General features: G+C 41.8%; 1 protein-coding gene across 1 annotated transcript in view; it reads left to right on the forward strand.

Moving 5' to 3' along the window:
• The first annotated feature begins 8,740 nt into the window (after nt 1-8,740).
• LOC111751423 (probable guanine nucleotide exchange factor MCF2L2) overlaps nt 8,741-18,155 on the forward strand; it is a 46,330-nt gene continuing 36,915 nt past the window's right edge. Inside the window, exons 1-4 of the mRNA XM_064279519.1 lie at nt 8,741-10,717; nt 11,949-12,064; nt 13,203-13,272; nt 17,580-17,672. Coding sequence (XP_064135589.1) covers nt 10,685-10,717; nt 11,949-12,064; nt 13,203-13,272; nt 17,580-17,672 — 312 coding nt within the window. The 5' untranslated portion in view covers nt 8,741-10,684. The remainder of the gene's footprint in view (nt 10,718-11,948; nt 12,065-13,202; nt 13,273-17,579; nt 17,673-18,155) is intronic.

Below are 18,155 nucleotides of genomic sequence, written 5' to 3' on the forward strand. Positions count from 1 at the left end.
TTTTCTTAGTAGTTCATAATTACTAAGTTCTCATAGCTTTTTTTATGAAGCTTACATGGTTCAAATCGTACTCAAACCAATTCCAAAAGGCAGTTAGAAGTCTGTCCGGGTTTTATACTGAGTACTATTTAAATGAAATGGACCATTAATTAAGAGTTAGAACTCGTTTTGGTACACTGAGATTTTTCTGATAACATCACCCCCAATTCTAAAGTCCTTGATAAATCCATGGGCCCTGAAACAGCATAAATTGCATGAGTGGGTCCTGGTTGATCTGATGGTCTAAAGTTGTAAAGCCCAATATTAACACCTAATTGACCTGCAGATTTAGGGCTAAGGAGCCCTAGAAAGAGACAGCAATATCCCTGAGAGATATGTTTGTATGAACTTAAATAAATAAACCCTCTCTGGAGAAAGGAAACCCTGGTGGCATAGTGGTTAAGAGCTATGATTGCTAATGGAAAGGCCAGCAGTTGGAATCCACCAGCTGCTCCTTGGAAACCCTTCTAAGAGGCAGTTCTACCCTGTCCTATAGAGTAGCTATGAGTCCGAAGTGACTCGTTGGCAATGGGTTTGGTTTCGTTTTAGTTTTTGGAGAAAAGAAATTAATGGAATAATAGGAGATTTGCTGCATAGATAAAATTCCAGATGGGTCTGCAGAAAGATACACAGGGCAGAGAAAGCAGTGTGTCTCTTCTCAACATTTATAGACATATTCTTTATTTTGGGGAATTTCCTTTTATTTGTACAAAGTGGAAGCTTATTAAATGTTTCTCGGTTCTTTTTTTTTTTTTTAACTGAAGATTATTGAGTTCCTTGGATATTCCTGTTGGGATTATTACCAGTACCACACTTTCCTGTGAATTGAAGCAATGATGGTGTCATGAATTGAATTGTTCCCCCCAAAAATATGTGTCTAATTGGTTAGGCCATTTTTCCCAGTATTGTGTGGTTGTCCTCCATTTTGTCATTATAATTTTATGTTAAAGAGGATTTGGGTGGGATTGTAACACCCTTAGTAAAGTCACATCCCCGATCCAAAGTAAAGGAAATTTCCCTGGGGTGTAACCTGCACCACTTTTTATTTGCAAGAGATGAAAGGGGAGCAAGCAGCAAGTGGGGACCTCATACCACGAAGAAAGCAGTGCTGACAGCAGAGAAGGTCCTTTGGACCTGGGGTTCCTGTGTGGAGAAGCTCCTAGTCCAGGGAAAGATTGATGAGAAAGACCTTCCCCCAGAGTGGACAGAGAGAGAAAGCCTTCTCCTGGAGCTGACGCCTTGAACTTAGACTTCTAGCCTACTACTAGACCGTGAGAAAATAAATATCTCTTCATTAAAGCCATCCACTTGTAGTGTTTCTGTTATAGCAGCACTAGATGACTAAGACAGATGGTTTTCTTTTCAGCAGGACTCCAGGAAGCTCCTTGGTACACCAGCAGTCTCTCACACAGTGTCTTGTTGTCCTTGGATTGCAGATGTGCTTATGCACCGAGTTTCGGAGATTCAACACAGATTCCTTGAATCCTAGGCATGAACGGATGAGGGCTTGCTTGAGCCAGCCCTCTTCCTCTAGCCCCTTACCTGTGTGGCTGCTGTGCTGTGGAGCTATACTGCAGAGTCAGAAGCTGGCGACTATTTCAGAGAACTGGCATTCTGCCTTGGCACATCAGTTCCCCTGTCACAGGTTTGAGAGCTAGGAGACCTGGATTTGACCTCTAGCTGGGAGTGCCCGGCCAGCAGGTTGACCTCAGTCAAGTCGTTCATTGCATGCTCCACCTCCTAGTTTCCTCTTCTGTGAAATGAGGTAACAGTGAGTACCTATTTTTGCTCAAAGAATTCGTGTCTGTTCCTTAAATCTACTGTTCATTCATTCAGGAAGCATTTATTGAGACTTTACCTACTTGTAAGGCACTGGGGACAAAGATGCATAAGACAGATTATCTGCCCTGGAAGAGCTCCTTGTCAGGTGCTCAGTGGACCAAGTAAGGAAATACACATAAAAACTTTCATAATCCCCCAAAATGCTCTACAATGGTGAGGATTGTTACCTTGAATTAAGATGAATGAGATTGGTTTTATAGCCAATCCCACTTTCAAAAAGTGTCGTGTGCATAAAATTATTTTCTCATTATTTAGTATAATGTTATATTGAAGTGCGTCCGTTCAGATAAACTTTAGTAATAGTTTATTTATGCCCCCACCGTCTCCCAAAAAGGAATTGAGATAGTTTGCTCTAAAACCATCAGGAGAATGAAACCAATTCCAGTTAACACAAGACAGATGGAAACTGAGGTACAGAAGGGGAGAGGAGGGAGCAGATGGCAGTTCAGCAACTGAGCGAAACTCTCACCCTTTAGTCCCCCAAGAACCAGCAAGGTGTTTATATTCATCAGATCTTTACGTAATGCTTAAAATGGGATTGGTGTCAACATGATCATGGTATGAGTCTGTGGTGCTTCACGTTGTTACCGTGAATGAAGTCATGCACAGCTCTGAGAACTGACTGTGCAACTATGGAAGACCTAATGGAACCCGAAGGAGGATGGAAAGCTAAGAACACGTTCCCTAAGTCTGAACTTCGGGGCCTTATTCTGTGCTTCATGAAACAGGCTCCTGGACAGTTATCCACCCTGCTGGCCACTGCCAGACCCATCTCCCCAAGCCCACCTCCCTAAGCCCTCCACCGGCCTCCCGAGAAGCATCCGTGCTCTACCTGTGGTGACTACCATCTCCTGGGTCCAGCTCCACTCTGCCTCCCAGGCTGCTCATCCAAACCCTGCCCTGGTGCCTCGTTCCCTCAAGGCCCCATGTTTAGCCATGACTCCAGGCCCCTGCTCATGTTTCCCTCTCCCTGGAATGGCCTCCTGCTCACCTTACAGAGGACAGTTCCGCTTTCATCTTCTCCAAGACCTCTCCAGCTCACACTAATTCCCCTTCTCCTTGCTGTCTCTACTTAACCTGCCAGTTACACATTAACTATTTAGTTAATTGAAGTTACAAATGAGTAGAAAGTCTTATGACCTTTGCTTTATTTCTTGTGGAAATGAAAAGCAAGAGGTCATTAGAACAATGTCACATTATACATTTTTTTAGGAATGATGATATACTTAGGGAATAATTTCTTAGAGCAGGGAGGGATAGCCAAGATTATTTAATTCTAGCCCTGAGAAAAGAAGGGACTTGCTCAAGGTTACCCTGTATGTTAGCAAAAGAAACAGAATAGGAACTTCGGTTTCCTGAAACTCAGTGTTGTTATAACACCATTCCTAGTTTCATTTTAATTTGTGCTTTATTTAAAAACCAGCAACCAGGACTTTAGCTACACCTGAAACCTATGCCAAGCGTGACAACAAAGTGTAGCAGGAAGAACTTGGCCAAAGCCTTAGACCCTGTGTAAGTTACTTTATGGCCCTTGGCCTCTGATTTTTTGTCTGTAAAATCAGGCGTTGAACTGGATGACCTTTAAGGTTATATCTGCTTCTAGTATTTTATGAACCTGCTGGACTGTTGGTCTAGCCCCACCAAAGGACTTGCAAGTACCTGGTTATGATGGTTAGTTTTATTTGTCAACTTGGCTAGACTATATTGTCCACTGGTTTGGTCAAACAGTAGTCTAGATTTTGCTATGATGTATTTATATGTTATTAGCATTTAAATCCCTTAGTCTTGAGTAAAGCAGATTAGCATCCACAGCGTGGGTGGACCTCATCCAATCAGTGGAAGGCCTTAAGAGCAAAACCAGAGGTTCCCGAGGGAGGATTCTGCCTCTGGACTGTCTATAGACATCCCATCAGAGTTTCTCTCTATCCCCTGCTGCCTGACCTACCAATCTGGTGACACAAGACTGCTAGAATTTTCAGCCTGTCACCTGACCTAGGGAGCTTAGACTTGCCAGCCCCCACAATTGCGGGAGCCAGTTCCTCAAAATCCCTCTCTCTAAATACATATATATGTATATTTGAAGGAGACCCCTGATGGCACAGAGGTTAAGAGCTATGACTGCTAGCCAAGATGTCAGCAGTTCAAATCCACCAGGCACTCTTCAAAACCCTATGGGGCAGTTCTACTCTGTCCTATAGGGTCACTATGAGAAGGAATTGATTCAACAGCAACGGGTGTATATGTATATATATACACACACACATAAATGTATAATATACATGTACACATAAACACAAATATATAATATATGTATACACACACATAAATGTATAATGTATGTGTACACACACACAAATGTGTAATATATGTATACACACACATAAATGTATGGTATATGTATACCAAAACAAAACCAAACCCAGTGCCGTCGAGTCGATTCCGACTCATAGTGACCCTACAGGACAGACTAGAACTGCCCCATAGAATTTCCAAGGAGCGCCTGGCAGATTCGAACTGCCAACCTTTTGGTCAGCAGCCATAGCACTTAACCACTACACCACCAGGGTTTCCAGTATATGTATACACACACATAAATGTATAGTATATGTATACACACATAAATGTATGATATATGTGTACACACACATGAATGTGTAATATGTATATATTCACACACATAAATGTATAATGTATGTGTACACACACAAATGTATAATATATGTATACACACATAAATGTATCTGTGTACACATACGCAAATGTGTAATATATGTATAAAAAAAGTGTGTATACATATACTATACATTTATGTGTGTATCCACACACATAAATGTATAGTATATGTATACACACATAAATGTATAACGTGTACACACACACGAATGTGTAGTATATGTGTATTCACACACATAAATGTATAGTATATGTATACACACATAAATGTATAACGTGTACATACACACGAATGTGTAGTATATGTGTATTCACACACATAAATGTATAGTATATGTATACACACACATACATGTATAATGTATGTGTACACAAACACACACACACATCTTCTTACTGATCCCACTTCTCTAGGGAACCTTACTATGGCACAGAGATCCCACACGGCTCTTGCCTCTGCTCCCTCCTCAAAACTCTGCTTACACTTTACTCAACTCAGTACTGGCCGGACGTCTCCCACCCCTAGTATGATCACGTGCCCTGCTCTGCACAGACCCTGCTCTATTAGCATGGCCACACACACTGCGTTAGAATCACTGCTTTTCTTGGGTCTTCCATTAACTGTGAGTTTCCCAAGGGCTGGACTACAGAACGTGTCTCTGCCTCAAGTGCCTATTATAGTACCTGGCTCAATGGAGGGGATGCCATGAGTATTTGATAAATGAACTTAATAGTTTTGGGCTGGTGTTTAAAGGTTTTTAAATTACTTAAGGGCTATAGCACTTTCTGTTCTGTACCTGCGGCATTTGTGCTTGATGACATTAGGTGGTAAATTCTTGGGAGTCTTTCCTACAAAGAAAGTTATGTGCTTTGGAGTAATAAAGCAGGCAAACATCAGCTAGAGTCCTAAACCAACTACTTTTATATAAATTTATTTGAAAGAGAAAAAAAGGAGAGGAAAGGAAAAAGAAGAGCTTAACAGAGATATGAGAGCTGTATTTTTAAAATCTGGACTGAAATGTAGACTACCAGGGTTTCGGGGAATTCCTTCCACTGCGTTTTATTCATTGCACTCCAACAGGTAAAACGAGGAAGTTGCATAATATCACTAGACTATTTCCAAACTGTAATCTGGAACATGGGCTGTCAAGGGGTTTTTTCTATTCTGAATTGTGAATGTTTTCATGAGTCAGATTCCCCAAGGCTCCTAAGACTCGCTAGTCCCTCCAACCTGCTAGATAATAATTTCTGCCCACCACCTAGTTATTTCTGCCTTCTGACTTTGTTCAATAATCAATACATCCTGAAGTAGACTTGCCAGGGTGCTAAAGCCCAGTGCTGGTTGTCTATGGATGCTTGACTGTTACTATGGACCTACGAGAAGTCTGGCTCATAGAAAAAGATCAGTATCAAGGCCTGCGTTTCCTTCTGACGTAACTACTGTCATCATTTCAAGACAATTTATTAAAAAGAACAGGAATCTCTTGCTCAGGGACTCTGTTAGGGAAGTGTGGACTTAGAGTAACTTTTTGGAAGTTTGTATACTTCTTGATATTGTATCCTCAGTGCGTATCTATTATCAGTCTTGTCTAATAACAAGAATTTATGAATATGTAGAAAATCTGTTTAAAATATTAAAAAGCAAAGATGTCACCTTGAAGACTAAGGTGCACCTGACCCAAGCCATGCTCTTTTCAATCGCCTCATATGCATGTGAAAACTAGACAATGAATAAGGAAGATCAAAGAAGAATCGATACCTTTGAATTATGGTGTTGGTGAAGAATATTGAATATACCATGGACTGCCAGAAGAATGAACAAATCTGTCTTGGGAGAAGTGCAGCCAGAGTGCTCCTTAGAAGCGAGGATGGCGAGACTTCTCACATACTTTAGATATGTTATCAGGAGGTACCAACCCCTGGAGAAGGACATCAGGTTTGGTAAAGCAGAGGGTCATTGAAAAAGGGGAAAACCTTCAACGAGATAGTTTGACACAGTGTCTACAGTGGGCTCATGCATAACAACCATTGTGAGGATGGTGCAGGACCGGGTAGTGTTTCTTTCTGTTGTACATAGGGTTGCTATGAGTCAGAACTGATTCGACAGCACCTACCAACAACAGAAAAATTGTTATTTTAGGAATGAGTAATTATTGCAGTATAAAATATGTAAGTTGTATAATTTATTTCTATCTTTCAAATGGGATTTCTATGTCATTACCTCCAGTGACATTCATTTTGAAAGGTCATATAAACCATTTTCTTAAATTCTAAAAGCAATAAATGTTTAATGTTAAAAAAGTATTGTAAATGGTATAAACTCTAGAAGTTCTTCTGCTTCATTTCCAGCCTTCAGTACCAGCCTCCAAAAGCCATCACTGTTAGCAACATCTGAAGTTTCTCTGCATAAGTTTTCTAACCATGTTCGATTTTACGTAAATGTGTACATACACAAATGGACTTTGCATACTTCTGCATCTTGCTTTTTTTTTTTTTTTCACTTAAAATACCTGAACTTGGTCATATCAGCATGTGTTAATCAGTCCCATTCTTTTTAACAACTGCATGGTATTTCAGTATATGTATATACCATAATTTACTGATGAACATTTAAGTAATTTCCAATTTCTATCTGATTGTCGTTGAAGTTCTTTTGTTCTAATCACACATAGTGAACATTCCCAGAAATGAAACTACTGAGTGAAAGAGTATACATTTTGAATTTTGCTAAGATATTTTCAAATTGGCCTCCAGAGAGCATGCACAAATTTCTACTTCCACCAGTGTTGTTTAAGGGCGTTTCCATACCCCCACCCACCAGTCTTACACTGAGGTTTGACGTCTCTGCCATTCTACTAGATGAAAAGCGTCACTCTCTTTTAATATGCCTTTGCGGAATTAGGTGTGTAATGGAATTTTTTTTTTCTTTGAGATTAATGGCCACTTGTGTATTTGTGTGAATTTCCTATTTGTGTCCTTTGCACATTTTTTTTTTTTCTGTTGGATTGTTTGCCCATTGGCATATCCCTTTCTTTGAGAAGAAAAGGAACTCTTTGCTGGGATAGATGGGCTAACCACCCACCAGATCACAGGAATCCATAAATGTATATTGCGTATGTGAACACTTATGCAAACTCTCATTCACTCAGAACCCTAAAAGAAAGAATGAGTGTGGCCACACAGTCTGATGAGAGAAAGAAGATCGTCTGTCTGGAGATAGCAGCAGGGACTGGCCTCACTCTCTGCACAAATTTTCTGTTGCTGAATAACAAATTACCACACACTTAGCAGCTTAAAGCAACACCGTTTATTAGTTCACAATTTCCCTGGCACAGGGGTTCAGGTGTGGTATGACTGGGTTCTCTGTTCAGCACCCACAAAACCAAAATCAAGGTGTTGACCGGCTCAGTTGTCTGGAGTCAGGACCTTTTTCCAGCTCATGTGGCAGAATTCAATTCCTTATGATTGTAGGACTGACATCTTTGTGTCCTAGCTGGCTATCAGACAGGGCCCTCTCTCAGCTTCTACAGACCACCCACATCCCTTGCCACAGGGTCCCCTCCATTTCCAAAGATAGCAAAGGGGGATCCCCCTAATGTTAAATTCTTCTCTTGCTTCAAATATCACCGACTTCTCTGTCTCTGATCTCTAGACCCATATTTAAAGAGTTCACATGATTACAACAGGCCCACCCAGGATAATCTACCCATCTTTGTTGTTGTTAGGTACTGTTGAGTTGGTTCTGACTTATAGTGACCCTATGCACAATAGAACGAAACCCTGCCTGGTCCTCTGCCATCCCTACAGTCATTGCTATGCTTGAGCCCATTGTTGCAGCCACTGTGTCAATCCATCTTGTTGAGGGTCTTCCTCTTTTTCACTGACCCCCTACTTTACCAGGCATGATGTCCTTCTCCTGGGACTGATCCCTTCTGATAACATGTCCCAAGTATATGAGATGTAGTCTCGCCATCCTCGTTTCTAAGGAGCATTCTGGCTGTACTTCTTCCAAGACAGATTTGTTCATTCTTTTGGCTGTCCATGGTATATTCAATATTCTTCAGCAACACCACAATTCAAAGGTGTCAACTCCTCTTCGGTCTTCCTTATTCATTGTCCAGCTTTCCCATGCATATAAGGTGATTGAAAACACCATCGCTTGGGATAGGCACATTTTGGTTGTCAAGGTGACATCATCGCTTTCAACACTTGAAAGAGGTCTTTTGCAGCCGATTTGCCCAATGCAATGTATCTTTTGATTTCTTGACTGCTGCTCCCATGGGTGTTGATTGTGGATCCAAGTAAAATGAAATCCTTGACAACCTCAATCTTTTCTCCATTTATCGTGATGTGGCTTATTGGTCCAGTTGTGAGGATTTTTGTTTTCTTTATGTTGAGCTGTAATCCATACTGAAGGTTGTGGTCTTCGATCTTCATTAGTAAGTGCTTCAAGTCCTCTTCACTTTCAGCAAGCAACATTGTGTCATATGCATAATGCAGGTTGTTAATGAGTCTTCCTCCAATCCTGATTTCCCGTTTTTCTTTGTATAGTCCAGCTTCTCGAATTATTTGCTCAGTATACAGATTGAATAGATACGGTGAAAGGATACAACCCTGATGCACACCTTTCCTGACTTTAACCACTCAGTATCCCCTTGTTCTGTCCGAACAACTGCCTCTTGATCTATGTACAGGTTCCTCATGAGCACAATTAAATGTTCTGAATTTCCCGTTCTTCTCAGTGTTATCCATAATTTGTTATCATCCACACAGTCGAGTGCCTTTGCATAGTCAATAAAACACAGGTAAACATCTTTCTGGTAGTCTCTGCTTTCAGCCAGGATCCATCTGACATGAGCAGTGATATCCCTGGTTCCACGTCCTCTTCTAAATCTGACTTGAATTCCTGGCAGTTCTCTGCTGCAGCCACGTTTGGATGATCAGCAGAATTTTGCTTGCAAGTGATATTAATGATATTGTTTGATAATTTTTGAATCCGGTTGGATCACCTTTCTTGGGAAAAGGCATAAATATGGATCTCTTCCAGTCGGTTGGCCATGTAGCTGTCTTCCAAGTTTCTTGGCATGGACAAGTGAGCACTTCCAGTGCTGCATCCATTTGTTGAAACATCTCAGTTGGCACTCTGTCAATTCCCAGAAACTTGTTTTTTGCCGATGCCTTCAGTGAAGCTTGGACTTCTTCCTTCAGTACCATGGGTTCCTGATCATATATTACCTCCTGAAATGGTTGAACGTCAACCAGTTCTTTTTGGTGTAGTGACTCTGTATTCCCTCCATTGTCTTTTGATACTTCCTGTGTCAGTTAATATTTTCCCTGTAGAATCTTTCAGTATTGCATCTTTAGGTTAACTGATTTGGGACCTTAATTACATCTGCAAAACCTCTTCACAGTAACACCTAAATTAGTGTTTGATTGACTAACTGGGAGAATGTGTGTGTATACCAGGGGCCAGGAATCTTAGGGGCCAATTTGGAATTCTGCCTACCACACCCTCCACCTGCATCCCTTCCTAAAAGGAAGCAGAAGGAACTCATGTCTTTTGGCTTAAGAAAAGCAGTCACACTGAAACATCCAGTGCCAAAGGGTGGGGGCATGCCTGGCATCCATTTAACCCTTTGTACCATGAAACACAACCAAGTGGGTCAACAGTCTTGACATGAGCAATGAAACAATAGAAGGTATTGAGAAAATCTAGGAATTCATGTGTACAATATAGGGGTCTGAAGATTTTCCTACCAATGACCTGAACCTAATATTTTTGACCCCAAAGTCTGTGGTCTTGACCCCTAGGCTGCATGGCCCACCCAGATTCATTAAGTGCCTGCATAAATGGATTTTGAGTCCTCTACTTTACCTTGCCATTTATTCTTGATACCAATATGTCCAGAGCATGCCTCTGAGAAAGATTCACCTGGGGTATTCAGTAGAGCACAACGACCAGAACCTAAGTAGATGAGCTACTAAGGGGAACGATATCGATGAGCATTATTCTAAAAGAGTCCTTTGTCTCTTCCTCCCACCCCTGTCTCTGCCATCCCTTCCCCCATCTCTCTCCTACCTGCTGCTGTGATTCAGGCGCATTTTACGGGACTTGCTTGAGACCGAAGAAATGTACATAAAAGAAATAAAGAGCATAATTGATGTAAGTAGATGGGGGTAGTGGGTTAAGAATATATTCAAACTGGAGAAGTTTTATCACACAAAGAGACTCGTATAGTTGCCATAAAACTCGTTGCTGTCAAGTCAATTCTGACTCACAGTGACCCTCTAGGACAGGGTAGAACTGCCCCATAAGGCTTCCAAGGAGCCACTGGTGGATTTGAACTGCCAACCTTTTGGTTAGCAGCTGAACGCTTAACCACTGCTCCACCAGGGCTACACAACTGCCACATGTCTCTGGAATTCCCACCAAGATTTCAGGTCTTATATCTATACAGATGTCTCTCCAATAGCAGTATGAATATCCTTACGGCTCTTGACCCCTATAACCAAATCATTTCCAAAGGATCGTTCCAATTCATACTAATTCCAGCAACACCCAACTGGGTTCACCATGTCCTCCACAACAATGACTATTATGACTTAAATGTTTTGGATAATTTAATAAGGGAGGATGGTTTCTCATTGTTTGAAGTAACTTTTTTTTTTTTTTTTTTTGCTTAAAGATGAAAATGTATTTCCCTAAGGGAATACTTTTAAAGAAAAAACTACATGTATATGCATAAAATTATTTATTATAGCTTTTTTTTTAACAGCAAGATATCAGAAGCAACTCAAATATCCAATAGTGGCAGCAGTTAAAGAAAGAATTATATACATGCTGAATGAAATATCACTCAACTATAAAAAATAATTACTTTGAATAATATGTAGCAGCATTGGAAATGTTTAAGATATAAAAATGCTTAAATTAAAAAGAATATATGTCAAAACTTATTAGCTGACCCTAAAATATATATGGAAAAATAGAATACAAAATATTATATGTACTGTGAAAACAGCCACAGAAAATAAGTTTTTTGAAAGCCATTAAGGAAATATAATAAAATATAATGGTAATTGCATTGGGTTGTACAATTGGCTATATCTTTTCCTTTCTTTTACACTTCTGTAAATTATAAATATTTTTTAAATATATTTGCTTTTCCTATAAAAATGCCTTTTATTATCATTGCCATTAAACCATCTCCTTCTGAAGACAGAACTACAAGAAAAGTTTATCAAAAGGAAGTGTCTGATAGAATGGCTTTCAGGAAACATGTGTGCTGTACTCCCCTGTCATTTCATTAAAGTTTGGGCACCTGGAGTAGCTAATTTAGATCATCTTTCATATATTCCTGTCTGTAAAACCTACCTCGTCTTCACCTCTGCAGGGGTATATCATGCCAATGGATTTTATTTGGCTGAAGCATCTGATTCCAGATGTTCTTCAGAATAACAAGGACTTCCTCTTTGGGAATATTAGAGAACTTTATGAATTTCACAACAGGTACATAATAATCCAGATTATCAGGGAGAATGGAAAGCAGGAAAGAGAAGGGTGGAAACCAGGCTGATGGGATTTGGAGATGAAGGTGCTTGGACCTTACCAGGTGGAAGCAAGTAGTCCAGAGGCAGCCGATTGGGCTGAATTAGGTTGGGGAGTGAGAAGGAGAGGAGAAGCATCACAGGATGGCCAAGGAAGAAAGGAAAAGGCATCAGTGGATCACGTACTTGGAGCCAGGTGTCCATGTTGTATTCATTTCTGTCTTCCTTTGTGTGTTCATTGGTTCATACATTCAGTTGAACCAACCATTGAACACTTGTTCTGTGCCAAGCACTGTATTCTGGACTGGGAATCTAAAGATGCCCTAGACACAGGTTCACTTACCTATTCTCATTGGGTAATGCTGGAAACTAGGGTGTTAGAAAATGTTAACTAGTCAAACAAGTTGCCCCTTTAGCCCAGGGCTGCTGTAGTGCTGAGTTCTAGAGAATGAGAGGAGGAAGGGACTTTGGAAATCACCTTTCAACATTTTAGTATTACGGACGAAGAAACTGCAATTTGCTTTTTCACTTTGCTCCCTGTGACAACCCCAAGGTCACACGCCTCATTAATGGCGGGGAAGGCTAGTTGGTGAAATGAACCACAGTTGTTTCCCAGACCCGTGTCCTGTCCATTAGTGACAAAACTGACGTGGAAACCCCATTTCTGCTGCTTTCATGCTGTATGTCTCCAGAGAAGCTATTCAGGTCCTTTGAGCCTCTGGTTTCACATTTATAAAACCCTGCCTTGCAGGGTTTGGTGGAGGATTAAATGAGATATGGTTTGTAAAGCACTTAGCTTGTGCTTGGCACATGGTAAGTTCTCAATGATATTCAGTGATTTCCATTATTATCATGTCCTGGGGAGCAGCAGTGTATCCAGTCTGCCTCCAGCTAGTGGGTGGTGTCAGAGTAACCCTAGCAATGCCACAGAATACATTTTGTCTTCAAAATCAATGTTTTGAAGATATGTCAAGAGCAATAAAGCTGAACATTTTTCTAGATACCTCTTAAAAGCTTATGTGATTTTACTTAAAGAAAATAAATTTTTTTAACCCTATACACATAAAAATCAAAGTACTGTTCTACTTTTATTTCCCTAGGACCTTTCTAAAAGAATTGCAAAAGTGCACCTACAGTCCCGAACTTCTGGCACGTTGCTTTCTCAAAAGAGTAAGTCTGTGCTTCCAAACGATCAAAATAACTGTGTGATTCAAGTCAGCCCTTGATGTCCTGAGTAAGTAGGAAGGGCAGATGGAAACACCAGTGGTCTAAAAGCTCCTGTCTGCCTCTTGCATGCAAAGCAGGAGTCCTTTGCACACCTTTGCTTTCCAGCTTCACTTCATTCGCTTCATCCAGTGTGAGAATGAGTCCAGGTTGGGCGATAGGTGGGAGCCACTGTGAGCCTGGCTTCCTGCAAAGCCCTGTGAAATGGAAGGCTGGCCACAGAGGGCCCTCAAAGCAGACAATCTTCCTCCTCTGAATGACTGAGCTGTTTTAGGCCAAGCATCATACAGCAAGCTTAAAGTCTTGTGCTAACTTGTATTAACACTCTAAAGAGGGATAGTCCTGGTGTTAACCTAATAATCTCAAAAAATATATTGTATTCCTTCTTTTTTAACAGCATAGAGGATAATTAGAAAATTTTAAATCTACAGACTTTCTTAGGCTTATCACCCAACTTAAGAACTTCCCGTCCGGTGAAACTCCCCTCCCCACCACCCCACACCTCCATGCCCACCCTTCCTGCCTGGGCAAGCTATAGGCTGCTTGGGCCAGCGGTGCTTCTGCGGAGCTGGGGCTGGCATGGAGAACTGTTGCGCTAGACACTGTTCTGCACCAAGAGCTTTCTTCCCCCTGGTGATGGCCGTGAAGATGCTCCTAGTGCCTTCTTCCTCCTTAAATATTTCCCCTTTATTCTTTCTCTCCCAACCACCCGTACCCTCTTCTTGTACTCTTTCTTTTGTGAGCCTGGAACCACTGATCAAACAACCTTGAAATGTTTAAAGAACCCATGTTATGGCTGATAAGTCTAAGATAAGCTGAAAGCCAGAAAACAGAATTCCCCAGGTTTCAGTGTATTTGTGAAGGGAGACACAGAGCCTGCGACCCTCAGTGCTCTTGACCAGCTTAGAAGTCCCCTTCCGTGACTCTCTATGGCCTTTTCATCACGGCCTCTCTACGGGTACCAGACTTTCTTCTTCAAGATATGTGAAAAAACTGTATTGTATCCAATCTGATAACTTTCCATTTCGAATTCCCATTATAGCATTATTATTGTGTGGTACTGGTTTGGGTTCACCAGAGCTCAGAAATAGCTTATGGTTGCTGGTATCATTTGTGCAAAGACTAAGTTGTTGGATGAGGAAAGGATCAACTTCCTGTGGGAAAAAGAAAGTGGATATTTTTGAATAAAAATTGTTTACATATGAGGAAATGGTCAGGGAATTGCTGACTAAACATCTTTTTCTCAGACAAATTCCTCTCCTACACTTTGGCAAAGCTCCACCTCTCCCCCAGAAACTTTACAGATCATTAGTCCAGACCTCAAACCTGCAAGTAATCCTGTACGGTTTATTGGAGTTGGAGACAAAATACAGGTCATAAATTCTTATCAAGCATAAAGTTATTACTCTTTGACAAGTGGAGTAATTAATAACCACAATTACCTAATCTCTGAGAGTCTTGGGAGGGAGCTGGCAACTGCTGTGCCAGGATGCCTATTCGTTAGGTGATAAGACGGGTCCACTGGTCTTTTCCACCGCTGCAGCTTACATTTCCTCAGTAATGTTTGCTGAATTCTGCTAACCTTGGAAATGAACTGAAGTCATCTTTGGGCTAAATGTCTTCATCAGACTCTAGCCTGTGGCATTCTGCCCCAGAGACCAAGCTGTATGTAGACTGATGTTATTTGTCAGTGCTTTACTGTGAGTCATTGCTTTTGAGTTACATTTGCTGTGAGATCCCACGTGGTACAATGCAAAGAGCACTGGGGTTGGCCTCAGCAAAGTTAACATCTCTTCCAAGCTGAGTCACTCACTGTCTGCGTCACCTCAGGTAAGTTATGTAGACCGCTTTATGTAAGGTTGCTGTGGGGATCAATAAAATCATGCCTGCAAAAGTGTCTGCAGAGTGGAAGCTTCTCTGACAGTAGCTACTGTTTGCTGAGTACTTTGCATGTGTTGGGCATGAGTTGAGAGGTTTAGATCCATGTTTCGTTGAATCCTCTCAACAATCTTAGGAGCTGACTGCTGTTCTGAGCCCACTTAACAGATAAACTGAAGTCTAGGGTGGTTGAGTAACTGACCTCAAGCCATTACAGTTTGTAACTGGCAAAGCCAGGAACTGAATCTGGACCATCCACCACAAAAGCCCTCAGTCTTAATCCACAAACCATCCTGTCTCCCTGTGTGAGTACAAGGTTTTGAAGGCAATTTCGTTGCCTCTGATCTGATGAATAAGAAGGTGAGGAGATCAGGTGCTTCCATGTGCCGCTGGTTAGAGCAGTTAAAAAAGCAAATTTAGGTTAATACTTGTATTTCAGTACTTGAAGGCCTAACATGTTCTGTGTCGCTCAAAGGGCAGAATCAGGACCCAGAAATGAAGGTTTCAGGAAGGTAGATTTCAGCTTAGTGTCCACCAGCAGAACCAGGTCCCTCTCTGTTACTGGGAGAGTCTAGGGAAAGGTAGTTGACTATGTGGACGTTACACTGAGAAGTCTGAGTCTCCAAAGTCTTCTCCAGCTTCTGAGAATCTCCTGGTGGGTGAATGTTGAAAGCAGTGAAACCTTGAATTATCTGAGGGGCTAATAGCCAATGTCTTTGTGCTCTGACAGACCAGTGTGGGTGAGATGCCTTGATGAATTTGAAGTCCTTTAACTGGCCTTCCATATGCAGGAATGCTCCCATGGATTGCTACACCAAGGGAGCCCTTGAGTTTAACCACGTACCTACGCCATGCTTGGCCCATCAAAGACACTCAGTAGATAGTTCTCCAGAGAAGGAATAAATGTCTGTGTTGTTGTTAAGCTCTGAATTATTCTAGTCTGTTACTCAGAATGAACAACATTCCTCAAAAGCCATATCTTCTCCCAAAAAAGTGTGTGTAGGTATTTGTGTGTGCTTGTGTGGGTGTGTGTGTTCATGCGTGTGTACATGCACACGTGTGTTTTAGTTTTTTGTTTTTTTTTGGCGGGGGGAGGGAGTCTTGAAGGACAAGTTTGCTGTAGTTCTTGTGCTGAAATGACTACTTACAATCTATCAGGAGAGGGGAAGAGCTACAGAAATGAAAACCATTGGCTACAGCAGTATGTTTGGAAGTAGAATAGACATAGTGGATGCTGTGAGGGAAAAAATAGCCCATGTCCACATGAAGGAAATCAAGAGTTGGCCTGACCAGGAGGATGGAAAAAAAAAAAAAAATACAAAAACCCAAACCAGTTGCTGTTGAGTCAGTTCCGACTCGTGGTGACTCCATGTGTTTTGGAGTACAGCTGCGCTCCATAGAGTTTTCATAGCTGTGACCTTTGGGAGGCAGATTGCCAGGCCTTTCTTCCAAGGAGCCTCTGGATGAGTTTGAACCACCAACCTTTAGGTTAATAGCTGAGTGCTTAACCATTTGTGCCACTCAGGGACTCCAAGCAGGGAGCTAGGGACCCAGAAATCTGCCAAGAGGTGGCCTTGGCACAGGCTGGGCTCATGGCGAGCACAGCTGCTGTGGACCAGGTCCTCCTGATGGAGCAAAGGAAGCTGGCAAGCCAACTTGATAGCTGGGGTGTTTTTCTATCTGGGGCACTAGCAAATGCATGCCAACCTCTCACGGTCTCTGAGACAGTGAGTATTCTGATTCCCTCTTGATTTCAAGCTCTGAAATAGTCCCACAACTTTTCCTATCCCAAAGGTCTTGAGCCACAGGTTGAAGATGGCATCTGGGGCAGACCTTACCCCGCTGGGTGCTGCCTAAATGACAGACCTGTGTTCTCTGTCCAAACGACATTTTCCTCCTGGGGTGCTTCCGTCTTCTGGTCATTTCTTAGGTTTCTCTTTAGGGCTGACATCATAATGACCATAATAACAGAGGAAGCAGAGAAAGAAGGAGGAGCCTTTAGCCCCCAGCATTTCTGCTGTCAGTTTTATCACTCAGTGCACAGCGGGTTTGAGGAGATGTTGGTGTCCTGGATGGAGATGGGGTTGGGGGGAGAGGGAGGATAAAGATAAGAGCTAACTCCTGCTCGTGAATTTATTTACCAGCAGTGTTTGTAGGTGCTCCCACGGCACTCTGTTCATTTCTGTGTTTAGTACTTATGGTTGTTAATAACCAACACACACACACACACAAACATGAGGTTATTTATCACAGATGCCCAGTTCCCCACACACTGGAAATACTCAGATTTATTGAATGAATGAATAAACTATTATCCTACCCATTTACTGAAAAAAGTGACCTGATTAATTTGTTCTAATTTTTCTCCCATTCAGAAAGAAGATCTTCAAATATATTTTAAATACCACAAGAACCTGCCCCGAGCGAGGGCTGTCTGGCAAGAATGTCAAGACTGCGCCTACTTTGGGGTAACGTTGGCATTACAAAGTCTCTCGCAAATGGTTCCCCTGGAAAATGTTTCTGAATTTTTAAAGGAATCAAAATTACAAAGCCGCCCGGGGAAGCGGGCCTTTATGTTTGTTAGATTTATGTTTATCGAAAGTCTCCGATGTCTTTAAATTATACATTAGGATTTCCATGCTCCCCTGAGTGGCCATGAATAGGCCTGTGAGGAGAGCCTGTAGCCCGGTGAGAAAACCAGGGTCCTCCTCTAGAACGGAACAAACTCAAAAGTGTCACACTTTGGGGCTCCCAGAGATCAGCGGTTTGAATCCACCAGCTGCTCCTTGGAAACCCTACGGGGCAGTTCTGCTCTGTTGTATAGGGTCACTGTGAGTTAGAATTGACTTGACGGTAGCGGGTTTGGTTTGGTTTGGAAATGATACCAGCAAGCCATCATGAGCCCTCCAGTCTCAAAATGACCTGACCAGATGCCCACCACCAGCTTGAAG

The sequence above is a fragment of the Loxodonta africana genome, chromosome 1 (genome assembly GCF_030014295.1).
Source record: "Loxodonta africana isolate mLoxAfr1 chromosome 1, mLoxAfr1.hap2, whole genome shotgun sequence".
Lineage (NCBI taxonomy): Eukaryota > Metazoa > Chordata > Mammalia > Proboscidea > Elephantidae > Loxodonta > Loxodonta africana.